This window comes from Magnolia sinica, chromosome 15, assembly GCF_029962835.1.
Source record: "Magnolia sinica isolate HGM2019 chromosome 15, MsV1, whole genome shotgun sequence".
Taxonomy (NCBI): domain Eukaryota; kingdom Viridiplantae; phylum Streptophyta; class Magnoliopsida; order Magnoliales; family Magnoliaceae; genus Magnolia; species Magnolia sinica.
Genome location: NC_080587.1, coordinates 15,500,750 through 15,519,245, shown reverse-complemented (window position 1 = coordinate 15,519,245; position 18,496 = coordinate 15,500,750). Strand labels below are relative to the sequence as shown.

Sequence of the window (18,496 nt, the reverse complement as noted above, 5' to 3'; positions counted from 1 at the left end):
GGTATGTAAGGCGGATGGTAGCTGGCGATTATGTATTCATTATCGTGCCCTTAATCAAGTGACCATTAAGGATAAATATCCCATACCGATCATTGATGAGCTGATTGATGAGCTTCATGACTCTTATTATTATTCGAAGTTGGATTTGAGGTCAGGGTACCATCAAATCCGAGTGGCAGAAGGAGATGTCCCCAAAACAGCATTCAGAACCCACGAAGGTCATCACGAATTTATGGTGATGTCATTCGGCCTCACTAATGTGCCATCGATATTCCAAAGTCTCATGAACGATATTTTTTGTCCTTACCTACGAAAGTTTATACAAGTGTTCTTCAATGATATTCTCGTTTATAGTAAGACATTACAAGAACACTTGGAGCATTTGGCCATTATATTGGGCCTTTTGCGGTCTCATCAACTATATAAATGCAAAAATGTCCAAAGGCAAGTTCGGTCAATGGGAAGCTGAATATTTGGGGCACGTCATATCTGGTGTTGGAGTAGCCGTGGAGCCAGAAAAAATTCGCCTAACTTACTCAAAGCCTTATGACGCTTCTTGGGTTTGACAAGCTATTACCATATGTTTATCAAAGATTATGCCAAAATTGCTGGTCCACTCACAGCCCTCCTCAAAAAAGATTCCTTTTATTGGAATGAGCAGGCTAACCAAGCTTTCATAAACCTTAAGAAGCCCATGACAAATCCTCTTGTGCTTGCTTTGCCTGATTTCTCAAAGCCCTTTACAATGGAGTGTGATGCATAAGGCGGTGGGATTGGTGCAATCTTAATGCAAGATGGTCATCCAATTGCTTTCATTAGCCAAGCCCTACAAGGGAAAAGTCTAGCATTATCCACATACGAAAAGGAAATGTTAGCCTTGGTCCATGCAGTCTAGAAATGGAGGCCATACTTACTTGGCCGACGGTTCATCATCCGTACCGACCACAAAAGTTTGAAATTTCTCTTAGAGCAGCGGATCGCCATGCCAGCACAACAAAAATGGCTTGTCAAACTCATGGGATATGATTACAAGGTAGAGTACAAAAAGGGTGTGAAAAATGTTACAGCTAATGCTTTATCTAGAAGGCATGACGTGGGAGAGATCCTAGCTTTGTCCACACCTTTCTCTGATTAGTTAAATGAAATTAAGAAAGATTACCATAATGATCTAGTAACCCATGACCTCGTTCAGCTTTGGAACACAGGCCAGCTAAATACTGAAAGGTATGATATGCTTGATGGGCTCCTGTTTTACAAAGGACGACTATTTGTTAGTTTTGCTCAATCAAGAGCCAAATTAATGACCGAGTTGCATGCTTCGTCCACTGCCGGTCATATGGGATTTCACAAGACGTGGCAACGAATCAAGAAACAGTTTTATTGGCCAGGGATGAGAAGAGCAGTAAAAGAGTTCATCATGGAATGTGACACGTGCCAAGGAAATAAATATGAGAATACCTCTCCAGCAGGTCTCCTCCAACCCTTGTCAATTCTCAAACGCATTTGGACAAATATTGTTGTGGAACGACTTCATTGAGGGTCTTCCTCTTTCGCAGGGACAATCTGTAATCCTTATGGTAATAGATCATCTGTCCAATTCCCACTTCATAGCTCTTAGTCATCCTTACACAGTTAAGTCAGTTGCACAAGCTTTTGTGGACAATGTATTTAAGCTCTATGGGATGCCGCAATCGTTAGTCAGTGATCATGACTCAGTTTTTACCAGTGTATTTTGGCAGGAGTTGTTTCGTTTGCAAGGAAGCCAGCTGCGCATGAGCTCAGCATACCACCCCCAGACCAATGGTCAATCAGAAGTTCTGAACCGATGCTTGGAGGGGTACTTACATTGTTTCTGTAGTCACAAACCCAAGGAATGGACTCGCTGGTCCTTGGGCTGAATAGTCTTATAATACAACGATCCATTCAACAACCAAGATGACTCCTTTTGAGGCCGTCTACGGGGTTCCTCCTCTCTCGCTCTTGAGCTATGTACCAGGTATTACAAAAGTGCAAGCTGTGGATACTGAGTTACAGCAAAGGGATGTCATTCTTCAGCTTCTCAAAGATAACCTCATTAAGGCTCAGGATCATATGAAGAAATTTGTCGATGCTTGTCGAACCGATTGTGAGTTCAAGGAAGGAGACTAGGTTTCTCTTAAGCAACAGCCCTATCGTCAAAGCATGGTCGCTCAACGTCGTTCTATGAAGTTATCGTCAAGGTACTATGGCCCTTATCAAGTTCTGTAGCAGATTGGTTTAGTTGCTTACAAACTCGACTTGCCTAAAGGGTCTAAGGATCACCCAGTATTTCATGTGTCTCAGCTCAAATGAAGAATACGACCGGTTGTTCCTTTACAGATGACCCTACCTACTTTGCTGCTTGAAGACTTCTTAACCAAGGAACTAGAATGGGTTTTAAATCGTCGCATGGTAAAAAGGAATAACAAAGTTGTTACCAAACTATTGATCCAATGGCGAAATTATCCGTCTAAAGAAGCGACCTAGGAAACCTTCACTTCGGTCAATGAACAATTCCCCACTTTTAACCTTAAGGACAAGGTTACTTTTAAGGGTGAAGGATTGTTATGAGAGGAATTTTCGGGATTGAATAAGTCATTTGTACCGTTGTTGAACGTTACCATAACTGTTGGTTGTTTATCTCTCTTTTTTAGCTTTTTTTGTTGAAGATTTCCCTGTATAAAAAGATATCTGGAGGAAGTGGAATGGTAAGACTTTTGCTATCAACTCTTTATAGAGGTGTCTGGAGGGACAATTCCCCTCGATGAGAACTTTTTTTTCGTTTATTGTTTTAGTTCACACAGCCATAAGCCGACGAAGAAGATCCAGGCCTATCAGAAAGTCAGACGTTGATTCTGAGTATGATGGCAATTTCAATACATTTTTCAAGATCTGTTTGTTGCTTGACCCAAAATATGGCCTAAACATTTATGACAAAAACAGTGATGGGCTCTCTCTTTATATATATATATATATGGGAAAAGGTACTATGCGCTCGAGCTCATGATAACGTCCCATAAGGTCGAGTTGTGTGGGCCCCACCGTGATGCGTGTCGACCATCAACACCGTGCATTTGATGGGTCCCCTTTAAATTATGGGATATCCCAAAAATCAGCCGTATACGGAACTCAGGTGGGCCATAGCATCTAAAATCATGTGAAGACATGCCAAAAACATATAAAAGCACTTGGTGGGGCCCACCTGAGTTTTGAATGCTGCTGAAACTTGGTCTGAACCCTCATCCAAGTGGGACACACATAATGGATGGGCTGGATTTCCAAACCACATCTCGGTGGGCCCAAAAAATGATTATGAATGTTTTAATGGTGCACGGCCCCTCTCAACTTCTGTATGTGGTGTGGCCCACACAAGTCACGGATTGACTTGATTTTTGAGACCTAGGCCCACGATGGAATGGTGCATCTGACTGATGGGGTAGATGTTCGACACGCATCACGGTGGGGCCCACACAGCTCAACATCATGGGACGTTCCCATCAGCTCAAGCGCATAGTACCTTTTCCCTATATATATATATATATATATATATATATATATATATATATATATATATACCTATATATATATATATATATATATATATATATATATATATATATATATATAAAGGCATTTTGGGTAGTTTTAGAGCATGTTTGGGTGCCAATTATTTTCATTTTCCATTAAATCTGCAATGCTCTGTAGCACTCATCAGGAAAGCTGCTCCCGACCCATTTTCAAAAGAAAAAAGGAAAAAAAAAAAAAGGAAAAGAGCGCTAGTGAGACAGAATGATTTCTCGGCTTTGACATGTGTAAAATGTGTGCCACTTAATGAAAACCTCAACCGTTCACCCGACTCTCCATCACGAGAAGGGGTTCCTTTGAAATTTCAGGCTCATTTGATGCGTAGGTGGGCCACAATTATCTTTTGAATATGGAAACAGAATCCCTGGTAACCCTGCGACCAAGGATATCCTTGGTCGCTGGCCCGAATAAAGAAGCTTAATAAGATTAGAGCAAGGTGAGCACTGCTTAGTAACAGAAAATACTAGGGACATCATGTGATATTGGCAAGAGTCAGATGCTATAAAACATTTTGGGATGTCTAGATTAACAAGAAGTTGAATACCTCATACAGAAAACGCAACATGAGCTTCATGCTCTGATCTTCGTTCTGAATAAGCATTGAATTCATCATCCCCAAGTAAATCAAGAACTGACAACTCTGCAAAACCAACAACCACAAGTTAGAAAATACAAGCATGATGTGCATATGCATATGTATGCGCACATATGCCACTAGGAAACATAACAATGCCAAAACAAAGAAATTCGTTTGTAATGGCTCCAAATTCTTTATGGACAACTTCTATTACTCACTTTTCCATAGCTTTACAGATGTCCAAGAGTAGTTCCTGTACTCACCATTTTCAGATGATTTTTTTTCCTTTCATCCGGTGTAATACCCTTTATGCATTTATGTAATACCCTTTATGCATTTATGAGTTGATGGCACATTCTCTGGATGAGTGATTGGAGAAACCCTGTTATGTAATGACAACATCATCCTTGATAGATGGAAGAAACATATAAAGACAGAAAGAGATACATTGTATTTAGAGCCTACTTTGTGGATTTTTTCTCCTTTTTCTGAAAAAATAAAAATAAAAAACATATCAACATACTTTCTAGTTTCTTAGTGATACATGATTAGCAGTGGCGTGGCAATGTTTCTAGTGAAACTTTCTGTTTTTTAATGTGTATACTATACCATCTAGCTGAAGTGCATATTCTACATGGTAGGTGTTGGGTAAATTTATGCATTTTTAGATTATTTGGTGATGATACTGATAATTTTCTTTTTACAGGGCTGGGATGATCCGTATGTACCTAAAACCCATGAAGGCCTTCTAAAGTGGAAGTATCCTGAAGTGAACTCGATCGATCCTGTTTGAGGTTTTAATGTTGATTTTCATATAGTTGCTTGTCGGGTTTTTTTTTTGTTTTCTTTTTTTTTTTTTTTTGCATGCTGTCTCTCCCTGTAGACATTGTCATTTCTTGACTTATACATGGATGACTTAATTGGTTTAATATGCTAACATTCTGCACAACTTAAACTAAAGAGGTACTAATGCTTACTTACAGGTGGGAGATGATATTAGTCAACGACTTTTATCTTTTTGACAGAGGTAAAAAGAAGCAATTGGAATGGAGTCGTGTTATTTTTAAGGTGAATATGTTCTTTCTGCCTCGACATCTATCATGCTTTGTTTCCCCTATTTTTCACTTCCGTTCGACATTTATTATTATCATCTCCAGTTTCTTATTGCATTATATATGAAAAGAAGTTTGCGCTATGCTCTGCTGTTGTGGAACTAATTTACTCGCATTATATATGAAAAGAAGTTTGAACTATGCTCCCCTGTTCTGGAACCAATTTACTCAAACGTGCTAACAGAAAAACTGTGCGTGTGGAACATCATATCAGGAAATAACTAGCATGTCTGAATCGTCATTGATCTAGCCTGTGCTTCAGTTTTGAGTCTGAATGGATCCTACAAGTGGATTCTGTTACAGAAATTGACAAAAATGACGAATCCGTGGTGAAGTTGATAGAATCAAAAGAGGCTTCCGTTGCGGTTCTCAAATGTCGGAGAGTATTATCAAAGCATGCCTGCCCTGTCGCCGGCTGGTCTCATCTTCTGTTTGTGGTTGTGATTTGCCGAGGAGATGCTACAGCTATTTTTAGTCCCCAGTTTATGTACGGTTTTGCTTGTTTGGTTGTTTGGCTGTACGGGGCTACTTTCAATCCCAGTCCCTAGCTTCTTCAAGCTTGTTTTGAAAACTTTAAATAGACCATTAACTGTTTTATTGGTATCGTGCCGGTTGTTTTATGTCGAATGTTAAATGGGTGAAACATGCATGCACAGGTTTGATCAACGGTTTATTGTGATATTGTTAGCTTCGGTTGATAGAAACCTAGGCTGAAGATGAATTTAGTCTCGGTTGGGATCAACCGAGATGAAAAACTAAATTTAGCCTCAGTTGTTGAGAAATGAGGTTAAAAACTGCCAACGGAGGCTAAATTCATCTTTAGTCTTAATTTTGTCTCAGTTACCTAAAATGAGACTACAACTCCTATAGATAAGGGCTTTAAATTTGGTTGTTGAGAATCGAGGTTAAAAATAAATTTAGCTTCGGTTGGACACAACTAAGGCTAAATTTTGGATTTAGTCTTTGTTGGAAACAACGGAGGCTAAAATTTTGATTTAGCCTCATTTTGAAGCAACTGAAGCTAAAAAGGTTCTTTTAGCTTCACTTGAAGAACCGAGGCTATAAAAGCCTTTTTAGCCTCGGTTATTAAAATTGAGGTTAAAGCCTTTAGCCACAGGGGTTCCAGCTAGGGGTGTACACGAACCAAGCTAGCTCGGTTAGCTCGCTCGACTCGACTCGACTCAAAAAAGCTCGATTTGACTCGGTTCGAAGCTGAGTTCGAGTTGAGTTGAGCTGATTTTTTGAGCTTGAAAATGAGTTCGAGTTGGCCTCAGCTCAACGCGACTCGAATCAAATCCAACTCGAATTGAACTCAGATCAAACCAATTCGGCGACTCGGTTACTTTGATATTGATGTTGCTTACCAAGTGTTTGATGAAATGACTCAACGAAGTGTGGTTGGTGGCGTGGCTGGTGGCACGGAAGGTATGTACATGAAATAAATACCCTTTTTTCTTGGTTTTTATGTTGCTTAGAAGGTGTTTAATAAAATACCTTGAAAATCATTGATGTTATTTCCCATACAGTGGGATTTTGAAGGTGCAATCCAGGTGTTTGTGGAAATGTTGAACAGACGAACTCAGCTCAATCTTAGCTCGAACTAGTCCGAACTGCTGACCGAACCGAGCTGAGCTAGCCAGTCAAGCTCGAGGATCGAGCTGAGCTAAGTTCAAGCTGAGGTCAGCTAGTGGCCGAGCCAAGTCAAGATGAGGCCAGCTCGACTCGGTTCCACTCAATGTACACCGCTAGTTCCAGCCTCAGTTTGGATAATTGAGGCAAAACTGAAGTTAAAGGCTTTTACCTTAGTTTTAAACCTTTTTAGCCACGATTTTGAATTAAGGCTAAATGCCTTTTTTGTTGTAGTGAAATCAATTTCAATAATGTGAGAATTTTCAGATCTGTAAATTCGTAATTATGAAAATTCAGAATTAAAAATTAATTATAACAAAAATATTAAAACAAAATTAAAATTTTGAATAAGGAGGAATTTAGAAAACTTATTTGATTCAAGGCATGACAAAAGTCACTCGACTTGAAATTGATTTGTCCTCCTTTGGACGATGTCCGTACTGCAATAGGAATACTGGACAATCAATCTCCAAGATACTCTTAAATGTTGTCTCGTCACACCGATACACTCGATGTACGAAGACCCGAACCATCACTATATGTCTATACCAAAGATTGAACTAGATGAAATAGCTGTAGATATTAGAAGTGTGAGAGAGACAGTCAAAAGATTAAACTTAATTAAAAATTCGAAACCAGAGAAGTCTACTATAGACTTCAAAGGTTGCCTCAAATGGGTGTGTACGCACCCCTACTAATAGTCATGGCTATCGGGTTTTTTGAAAAAAGAAGCTTTTTCGTTTTTCGGCTCTATTCGAAAATTAAAAAAACAAATAACTGTTGCAAATAGAAATTTTAAAAAAGCAACAAAAATTTTTAAGCTGTACCACACAACACCGCACTATGCCACTCCATGTTTCGGCCTGCGCGTGCATATGGTTCATGGAATAGATTGGTGCCGATGGCATAGCCCCCAAACAACCAAATTCACAAGCCCCCTAAAAGGGGCCTAAGCCCTATACAAAATCTTCTTCTTATAAATGAAAAGATTTCTTCTTGCCTATCCAACATGAGACTAAACTCACACCACTACAAGACAAAATATCTTTGTTGCTTTTATAAAAACTTAGAGAGAATTTTTCAAATCATTTTAATTATTTATTTTGAAACACGAGATTACAACAAAATCAACATCGAGGATATGCTTACAGCCCAGCTGATGAACCCACCATATCCATCTTTTTGGAGCGTCACCTAAGGGTGGGGCCCACCAGATACATAGCTTGAAAAGCCTTCAAAGGTTGCGAAATGTGGCCACAGAGATGCATCTCGCCAAAAACGTGTAGCCCACCTGTTTGTTCGATGGTTTACACCATTTGTAAGGCCCCATCTAAGCCCAAATCTCACTACACCTAATGAATGGCCCACACATGTGCTACAATCACTTCATCAAAATTTTCTCACAAGTTGCCCAAAATAAAGAGAAGGAAAGAAACCTTCTAAACTCCTTATCAATGCATTTTTAGGGAAATACATGGACTTAATTTCAACTACATCATATAAAAAAGAAAAGCTAGTTTATTTGCTGGTGGCTAATGAAACCATGTTCTTCATCTTGCCGTGGTAGGCTGTCATCATCTTATCACGAGGTGGGAGATTCTCTTTGATAACTGGAACTTCGTTGATATTCTTGGCCCATGCATCGAGTGATGGGAATCGATGAGCGTCTAATAGCTTCATGTCCGACACTTCCTCTAACACAGGGAGCCAATGCGGGATCCAACCAGCCACTATATCTACGAACCCGATTGTCTCTCCTCCGAAGAATTTCTTCCCTTCAAGCTCTGCATCGAGGGTCTTGAGCGCTTCTAATATGGATTCTATTGCTTGTTCTTGCTCTTTTCCTCGCGAAAATAAAGCAGTGCGAATGCTAGAGAAACACTGCATCATTATATAGGAATGTCACTATGCCAAAACTGTGAAAAAAGGACGGTCCAAAACCGTCTCAAATGACCAAAAAGGACGGTCATGGACCGTCGCAAGGGCCGTCAAATTTTGACGTGTCGTATTACTTGAAGGACGGTCGAAAACCGTCATTTTTATTGACGAAAAAAAGACGGTCATGGACCGTCCTAAAAAAGGACGGTCGTGAACTGTCCTTAAAAAGGACGGTCTTGGACCGTCTCTTATAGGCCTTTAAAGGATGGCCATCGACCGTCCTTTAAAAGGACGGTCATGGACCGTCCTTAAAAAAGACTGTCGTAGACCGTCTCTAATAAGCCTTCAAAGGACGGCCATAGACCGTCCTTTTAAAGGACGGTCATGGGGCCATCCTTAAAAAGGACTGTCATGGACCGTCTCTTATGGGCCTTTAAAGGACGGTCATGGACCGTCCTTAAAAAGGACTGTCATGCACCGTCCTTTATAAGAGGGTCAATATACACCTGTTACAATATATTTCATCGTATTCTTCCTGATATACACCTGTTATATAATATATTTCATCATATTCACATTCACATCCATCTAAACAACCCAAACTACGTAAATCCAACATAAACTACATTCATCCAAACATAAACTACATCCATCCAAACACAAGCAATCTTATCCACATTATATTCATCCACACATAAATACATATAGGTTTAACATCATAAATAAAAAAAGAAAAAAAATCAGCAACAATTTTCTTTGTGTCTTTCACCTGAAAAAAAAATATTAAACCAACAAAACATTATAATTCAGAATCATGAAGAATTGCATAAACTTCTTCCAAAAAAGTGGGCACTTTTTAAAAATAAAACTGATCATTAACATAGGTTTAGGTTTAGGTTTTAGGTTTAGGTTTAGGTTTAGGATTAGGTTTTAGGTTATAGGTTATAAGTTTAGGTTATAGGTTATAGGTTAAGGTTTAGGTTATAGGTTTTGGTTTAGGTTTAGGTTAAGGTTTAGGCTTAGGTTATAGGTTTAAGTTAAGGTTTAGGTTTTAGTTATAGGTTATAGCTTTAGAGAATTGAGAATAGGTTAAGGTTAAGGTTTAGGTTTAGGAAATCGGGTCCGAGTTCGGGATCAGGTTTAGGTTTGGGTTATCAAGTTTAGGTTTAAGTTTAGGTTAGGGAGTTGAGATTAGGATTAGGTGTAGGTTTAGGTTCAAGGATTTGAGAATACATTTCGATTTTAGGTTTAGGTTTAGGTTTAGGTTTTAGGCTTATGTTTAGGTTATAAGTGCAGGTAATAGGTTTAGGTTTATGTTAGGTTATAGGTTAAGGTTTAGGTTTAGGAAATCGGGTTCGGGTTCGGGATCTGGTTTAGGTTTGGGTTTTCAAGTTTAGGTTTAGGTTTAGATTAGGGAGTTGAGATTAGGATTAGGTGTAGGTTTAGGTTTAGGGATTTGAGAATACATTTCGATTTTAGGTTTAGGTTTAGGTTTTAGGCTTATGTTTAGGTTACAGGTTTAGGTTATAGGTTTAGGTTTAGGTTAGGTTATAGGTTAAGGTTTAGGTTTAGGAAATCGGGTTCGGGTTCGGGATCGGGTTTAGGTTTGGGTTTTCAAGTTTAGGTTTAGATTTAGGTTAGGGAGTTGAGATTAGGATTAGGTGTAGGTTTAGGTTTAGGGATTTGAGAATACATTTAGGTTTTAGGTTTAGGTTTAGGTTAAGCTTTAGGTTTAGGTCATAAGCTATAGGTTTAGGGAATTAAGAATATGTTAATATTTAGGTTTAGGAAATTGGGTACGGATTCAGGATTGGGTTTAGGTTTGGGTTTTCAAGTTTAAGTTTAGGTTTAGGTTAAGGAGTTGAGATTAGGATTAGGTGTAGGTTTAGGTTTAGGGATTTGAGAATACATTTAGGTTTTAGGTTTAGGTTTAAGTTTAGGTTATAGGTTATTGGTTTAGATTAAAGTTTAAGTTTAGGTTTAGGTTTAGGTTTAGGTTATAAGCTATAGGTTTAGGGAATTGAGAATAGGTTAAGGTTTAGGTTTAGGAAATCGGGTTCGGGTTCGGGATCGGGTTTAGGTTTGGATTTTCAAGTTCAGGTTTAGGTTTAGGTTAGGGAGTTGAGATTAGGATTAGGTGTAGGTTTAGGTTTAGGGATTTGAGAATATATTAGGTTTTAGGTTTAGGTTTAGGTTTAGGTTTAGGTATAGGTATAGGTTATAAGCTATAGGTTTAGGGAATTGAGAATAGGTTAAGGTTTAGGTTTAGGAAATCGGGTTCGGGTTCGAGATCGGGTTTAGGTTTGGGTTTTCAAGTTTAGGTTTAGGTTAAGGAGTTGAGATTAGGATTAGGTGTAGGTTTAGGTTTAGGGATTTGAGAATACATTTAGGTTTTAGGTTTAGACTTAGGTTATAGGTTACAGGTTTAGGTTTAGGTTAAGGTTATAGGTTTAGGTTTAGGTTTAGGTTATAAGCTATAGGCTTAGGGAATTGAGAATAGGTTAAGGTTTAGGATTAGGAAATCGGGTTCGGGTTCGGGATCGGGTTTTGGTTTGGGTTTTCAAGTTTAAGTTTAGGTTTAGGTTAGGGAGTTGAGATTAGGATTAGGTGTTGGTTTAGGTTTAGGGATTTGAGAATACATTTAGGTTTACATTTAAGAAATCGGGTTCGGGTTCTGGTTTAGGTTTGGGTTTTCAAGTTTAGGTTTAGGTTTAGGTTAGGAAGTTGAGATTAGGATTATGTGTAAGTTTAGGTTTTGGGATTTGATAATACATTTAAGTTTTAGGTTTATGTTTAAGTTATGTATTATAAGTTTAGGTTTTAGTTTAGGTTAAGGTATAAGTTTAGGTTTCAGTTTAAGTTATAAGCAATAGGTTTAAGGAATTGAGAATAGGTTAAGGTTTAGGTTTAGGAAATCGGGTTCGGGTTCAGGATCGGGTTTATGTTTAGGTTAGGGAGTTGAGATTAGGATTAGGTGTAGGTTTAGGTTTAGGGATTTGAGAATATATTTAGGTTTTAGGTTTAGGGATTTGAGAATACATATGGTTTTAGGTTTAGGTTACAGGTTTAGGTTTAGGTTTAGGTTTAGGCTAAGGTTTAGGTTAAGGTTATAAGCTATAGGTTTAGGGAATTGAGAATAGGTTAAGGTTTAGGTTTAGGAAATCGGGTTGGGGTTCGGGATCGGGTTTAGGTTTTGTTTTCAAGTTTAGGTTTAGGTTTAGGTTAGGGAGTTAAGATTAGGATTAGGTGTAGGTTTAGGTTTAGGGATTTCAGAATACATTTAGGTTATAGGTTTAGGTTACAGGTTTAGGTTTAGGTTAAGGTTTAGGTTTAGGCTTAGGTTTAGGTTATAAGATATAGGTTAGGGAATTGAGAAAAGGTTAAGGTTTAAGTTTAGGAAATCGGGTTCGGGTTCGGGATCGGGTTTAAGTTTGGGTTTTCAAGTTTAAGTTTAGGTTTACGTTAGGGAGTTGAGATTAGGATTAGGTGTAGGTTTAAGTTTAAAGATTTGAGAATACATTTAGGTTTTAGGTTTAGGTTTAGGTTATAGGTTACAGGTTTAGGTTTAGGTTTAGGTTTAGGTTTAGGTTAAAGTTATAGGTTATAGGTTTAGGTTTAGGTTTAGGTTTAGGTTATAAGATATAGGTTTAGGGAATTGAGAATAGGTTAATGTTTAGGTTTAGAAAATCGGGTTCGGGTTCGGGATCGAGTTTAGGTTTGGGTTTTCAAGTTTAGGTTTAGGTTTAGGTTAGGGAGTTGAGATTAGGATTAGGTGTAGGTTTAGGTTTAAGGATTTGAGAATACACTTAGGTTTTAGGTTTAGGTTTAGGTTATAGATTTAGGTATAGGTTAGGTTATAGGTTAAGGTTTAGGTTTAGGAAATCGGGTTCGGGTTCAGATCGGGTTTAGGTTAGGAAGTTGAGATTAGGATTAGGTGTAGGTTTAGGTTTAGGGATTTGAGAATACATTTAGGTTTTAGGTTTATGTTTAGGTTATAGGTTATAAGTTTAGGTCTAGGTTTAGGTTTAGGTTTAGGTTTAGGGAATTGAGAACAAATTAAGGTTTAGGTTTAGAAAATCGGGTTCAGGTTCGGGATCGGGTTTAGGTTTTGGTTTTCAAGTTTAGGTTTGGGTTTGGGTTAGGGAGTTGAGATTAGGATTAGGTGTAGGTTTAGGTTTAGGGATTTGAGAATACATTTAGGTTTTAGGTTTAGGTTATAGGTTACAGGTTTAGGTTTAGGTTTAGGTTTAGGTCAAGGTTATAGGTTATAGGTTTAGGTTAAGGTTTAGGTTTAGGTATAGGTTATAAGATATAGGTTTAGGGAATTGAGAATAGGTTAATGTTTAGGTTTAGGAAATCGGGTTCGTGTTCGGGATCGAGTTTAGGTTTGGGTTTTCAAATTTAGGTTTAAGTTTAGGTTAAGGAGTTGAGATTAGGATTAGGTGTAGGTTTAGGTTTAAGGATTTGAGAATACATTTAAGTTTTAGGTTTAGGTTTAGGTTATAGGTTACAGGTTTAAGTTTAGGTTTAGGTTAAGGTTATAGGTTATAGGTTTAAGTTTAGGTTTAGGTTATGGTTTAGGTTTAGGTTATAAGATATAGGTTTAGGGAATTGAGAATAGGTTAATGTTTAGGTTTAGGAAATCGGGATCGGGTTCGGGATTGGGTTTAGGTTTAGGTTAAGGAGTTGAGATTAGGATTAGGTGTAGGTTTAGGTTTAAGGATTTGAGAATACACTTAGGTTATAGGTTTCGGTTTAGGTTATAGATTTAGGTTTAGGTTAGGTTATAGGTTAAGGTTTAGGGAATTGAGAATAGGTTGAGGTTTAGGTTTAGGAAATCAAGTTCGGGTTCAGGATCAGGTTTAGGTTTGGGTTTTCAAGTTTAGGTTTAGGTTTAGGTTAGGGAGTTGAGATTAGGATTAGGTGTAGGTTTAGCTTTAGGGATTTGAGAATACATTTAGGTTTTAGGTTTATGTTTAGGTTATAGGTTATAGGTTTAGGTTAAGGTATAGGTTTAGGTTTCGGTTTAGGTTATAAGCTATAGGTTTAGCGAATTGAGAATAGGTTAAGGTTTAGGTTTAGGAAATCGGGTTCGGGATTTGAGAATAGGTTTAGGTTATAGGTTTTGGTTAAAGTTATATGTTAAGGTTAAGGTAATAGGTTTAGGTTTAGGTTAAGGTTATATGTTTAGGTTTAGGTTAGGTTATAGGTTTTTGGTTAAGGTTTAAGTTATAGTTATAGGTTTTGGGATTTGAGAATAGGTTTAGGTTATAAGTATAGGTTTAGGTTAGGTTATAGGTTAAGGTTTAGGTTTAGGAAATCAGGTTCGGGTTTAGGGTCGGGTTTAGGTTTGGGTTTTCAAGTTTAGGTTTAAGTTTAGGTTAGGGAGTTGAGATTAGGATTAGGTGTAGGTTTAGGTTTAGGGATTTGAGAATACATTAGGTTTTAGGTTTAGGTTTAGATTATAGGTTATAGGTTTAGGTTTAGGTTTAGGTTTGGTTTTGGTTTTGATTTAGGTTATAGGTTATAGGTTTAGGTTAAGGTTTAGGGAAAGTTAATAGGTTTTGGTTTAGGTTATAGGTTTAGGTTTTAGGTTTAGGTTTAGGTTTTGATTTATGTTATAGGTTATAGGTTTAGGTTAAGGTTTAGGTTTAGGTTATAGGTTTTGGGATTTGAGAATGGGTTCGGGTTTAGGTTATAGGTTTTGGTTATAGGTTATAGGTTTAGGTTAAGGTTTATATTTAGGTTATAGGTTTTGGGATTTGAGAATGGGTTTGGGTTTAGGTTATAGGTTTTGGTTTTGGTTTAGGTTATAGGTTTTGAGATTTGAGAATGGGTTCGGGTTTAGGTTATAAGTTTTGGTTTTGGTTTAGGTTTAGGTTATAGGTTTTTGGATTTGAGAATGGGTTATGGTTTAGGTTTAGGAAATCGGGTTCAGGTTCAGGATTGGGTTTAAGTTTGAGTTTTCAAGTTTATGTTTAGGTTTAGGTTAGGGAGTTGAGATTAGGATTAGGTGTAGGTTTAGCTTTAGGGATTTGAGAATACATTTAGGTTTTAGGTTTATGTTTAGGTTATAGGTTATAGGTTTAGGTTAAGGTATAGGTTTAGGTTTCGGTTTAGGTTATAAGCTATAGGTTTAGCGAATTGAGAATAGGTTAAGGTTTAGGTTTAGGAAATCGGGTTCGGGATTTGAGAATAGGTTTAGGTTATAGGTTTTGGTTAAAGTTATATGTTAAGGTTAAGGTTATAGGTTTAGGTTTAGGTTAAGGTTATATGTTTAGGTTTAGGTTAGGTTATAGGTTTTTGGTTAAGGTTTAAGTTATAGTTATAGGTTTTGGGATTTGAGAATAGGTTTAGGTTATAAGTATAGGTTTAGGTTAGGTTATAGGTTAAGGTTTAGGTTTAGGAAATCGGGTTCGGGTTCAGGATCGGGTTTAGGTTTGGGTTTTCAAGTTTAGGTTTAAGTTTAGGTTAGGGAGTTGAGATTAGGATTAGGTGTAGGTTTAGGTTTAGGGATTTGAGAATACATTAGGTTTTAGGTTTAGGTTTAGGTTATAGGTTATAGGTTTAGGTTTAGGTTTAGGTTTGGTTTTGGTTTTGATTTAGGTTATAGGTTATAGGTTTAGGTTAAGGTTTAGGGAAAGGTAATAGGTTTTGGTTTAGGTTATAGGTTATAGGTTTAGGTTTTAGGTTTAAGTTTAGGTTTTGATTTATGTTATAGGTTATAGGTTTAGGTTAAGGTTTAGGTTTAGGTTATAGGTTTTGGGATTTGAGAATGGGTTCGGGTTTAGGTTATAAGTTTTGGTTATAGGTTATAGGTTTAGGTTAAGGTTTATATTTAGGTTATAGGTTTTGGGATTTGAGAATGGGTTCGGGTTTAGGTTATAGATTATGGTTTTGGTTTTGGTTATAGGTTTTGGGATTTGAGAATGGGCTCGGGTTTAGGTTATAAGTTTTGGTTTTGGTTTAGGTTTAAGTTGTAGGTTTTTGGATTTGAGAATGGGTTATGGTTTAGGTTTAGGAAATCGGGTTCAGGTTCGGGATTGGGTTGAAGTTTGAGTTTTCAAGTTTATGTTTAGGTTTAGGTTAGGGAGTTGAGATTAGGATTAGGTGTAGGTTTAGCTTTAGGGAATTGAGTTTAGCTTATAGGTTTAGGAAAAGCTTAGGTTTAGGTTATAGGTTTTGGGATTTGGGAATAGTTTTAAGTTATAAGTATAGGTTTAGGTTAGGTTATAGGTTAAGGTTTAGAGATTTGAGTTTAGGCTATAGGTTTAGGTTTAGGTTTAGGTCTAGGTTTAGGTTTAGGGAATTGAGTTTAGGTTATAGGTTTAGGGAAAGGTTAGGCTTAGGTTATAGGTTTTGGGATTTGAGAATAGTTTTAGGTTATAAGTATAAATTTAGGTTAGGCTATAAGTTAAGGTTTAGGGATTTGAGTTTAGGTTATAGGATTAGGTTTAGGTTTAGGTTTAGGGATTTGATTTTAGGTTATAGGTTTAGGTTTTAGGTTTAGGTTTTAGGTTTAGGTTTAGGTTTGGGTTTTGGGATTTGGTTTTGATTATATGTTTTGATTTAGGTTACAGATTATAGGTTTAGGTTTTAGGTTTTGGTTTTAGGTTTTGGTTTGGTTTAGGTTATAGATTTTGATTTAGGTTATAGGTTAACAATTTAGGTTATAGGTTTTTAAATTTAAGAATGGGTTCGGGTTTAGGCTATAGGTTTTGGCTTTGGTTTAGGTTATAGGTTTTGGTTTTGGTTATAGGTTATAGGTTTAGGTTTAGGTTTAGGTTTAGATTATGGGTTATAGGATTTGAGAATACGTTTGGGTTTAGGATATAGGTTTTGGTTATATGTTTTGATTTAGGTTTAGGTTATAGGTTTAGGTTTTAGGTTAAGGTTATAGGTTTAGGTTAAGGTTAAGGTTAAGGTTTAGGTTTAGGCTTAGGTTAAGGTTATAGGTATAGGTATAGGTTTAGGTTTAGGTTTAGGTTTAGATTATAAGATATAAGTTTAGGGAATTGAGAATAGGTTAAGGTTAAGGTTTAGGTTCGGGTTCGGGATTGGGTTTATGTTTGGGTTTTCAAGTTTAGGTATAGGTTTAGGTTAGGGAGTTAAGATTAGGATTAAGTGTAGGTTTAGGTTTAGGGATTTGAGAATACATTTAGGTTTTAGGTTTAGGTTTAGGTTTTAGGTTAAGGTTTAGGTTTAGATTAAGGTTGAGGTTTAGGTTATAAGTTAAGGTTTTAGGTCATAGGTTTTGGTTTAGGTTAAGGGTATGGTCCCTGCAAATACAGATATAAACACGGCCATCCGGCGCAAATGGCCAGGCCCTTCCAATGCTGTCCATAAAAAATAGACAGCTTCATCATGGTCATAATAGCGGTTCCCTCTTTCTAGGGAACTCCGCTCTTCCGAATAGCTTCGACGCACATCCGGGTATGCTCCATTAATTTCGATCAAATACATAAACACGGCATGTCCAAATGGTCAAGCTCCTCCAATGCTGTCCATAGGAAATGGACAGCTTTATCATGGTCATAACAGCGGTTCCCACCTTCCAGGGACCCCCGCTCAACATCCGGATAGCTCCGATGCACATCTGGGTCTGCTCCATCAATTTCGAGCTAATACATTTAAAAACAACATAATTATATCTAAAAGCATCTGGATACCTGGGGAAGGCCTCCCATATTCGTATTGTTGGTTACTCATCCCTTTGTCTATAAGCCACAATCGACCAACACTTTCTATTGCTACCTGTACTCTGAAACCAACACAAATATAACTGGGAAACAATATAAGGAATAAGAAAAAATGAATTTACCTGTACACATCATTAAATGTTTCCCTATAAGGAGGTGATATTATATCTTTGATAGCCACAACCTATATAACAGAGAAAAATGCAACCGATACATTTGGAATATAACTGGGAAATAATATAAGGAATAAGAAAAAATGAATTTACCTGTACACATCATTAAATGTTTCCCTATAAGGAGGGGATATTATATCTTTGATAGCCACAACCTGTATGACAGAGAAAAATGCAACCGATACGGTTTGTTACAATTCAAAGGAGAAAAAAGTTGTAACTGCATGGCTTACATACCATAAATTTGTTATAACTTTAACTTACAATATAAACACAATACACATCAATGCATACCATAAGTTTGTTACAACTTTAACTTACAACATAAACACAATACACATCAATGCATAACTGACACATTAATCATGTCTACCAAGTTAGGCAATTTGTGCAACTGCATGACCTACAAAGCTTGCCGAAAAATCTTGAGACACTAATAAGGAGAATGATTGTCCCATTAAGATTGATCATCCATTTCAATGCATCAACACATCTAATCTGATGCATATACCCATGTTGATACATAAAGAGGTGTGCTCACTAAGTGACACTCTTACCTAATGGACCATTCCTGCCTAACAATTCCAAGCCCCTTACTCACTATACATACTTTCTATTTACTCATCTGTATTAACAAAGCTACCTATTTCTATTCAAGTATTGCCCTGTCTTTCTTACCTTGTTTGTGTACTTTGGTGTCTTTTAGTGCCAGTACTGCAAGTAGAAGACTATCTAATACCTTAGGGATAAACGCATGCATCAATGTGGGGCCCATATGTGTAGTGGATTTCAAAACAACACTTAACGCGCTAAGTGCACCGCCTC

The 18,496-nt window shown here is 37.2% G+C and overlaps 1 protein-coding gene across 1 annotated transcript in view; it reads right to left on the bottom strand.

Annotated features, from left to right (window-relative positions):
• Positions 1-8,338: 8,338 nt before the first annotated feature.
• Positions 8,339-18,496, bottom strand: part of LOC131227509 (glutathione transferase GST 23-like) — a 41,938-nt gene continuing 31,780 nt past the window's right edge. Inside the window, exon 2 of the mRNA XM_058223294.1 lies at positions 8,339-8,802. Coding sequence (XP_058079277.1) covers positions 8,440-8,802 — 363 coding nt within the window. The 3' untranslated portion in view covers positions 8,339-8,439. The remainder of the gene's footprint in view (positions 8,803-18,496) is intronic.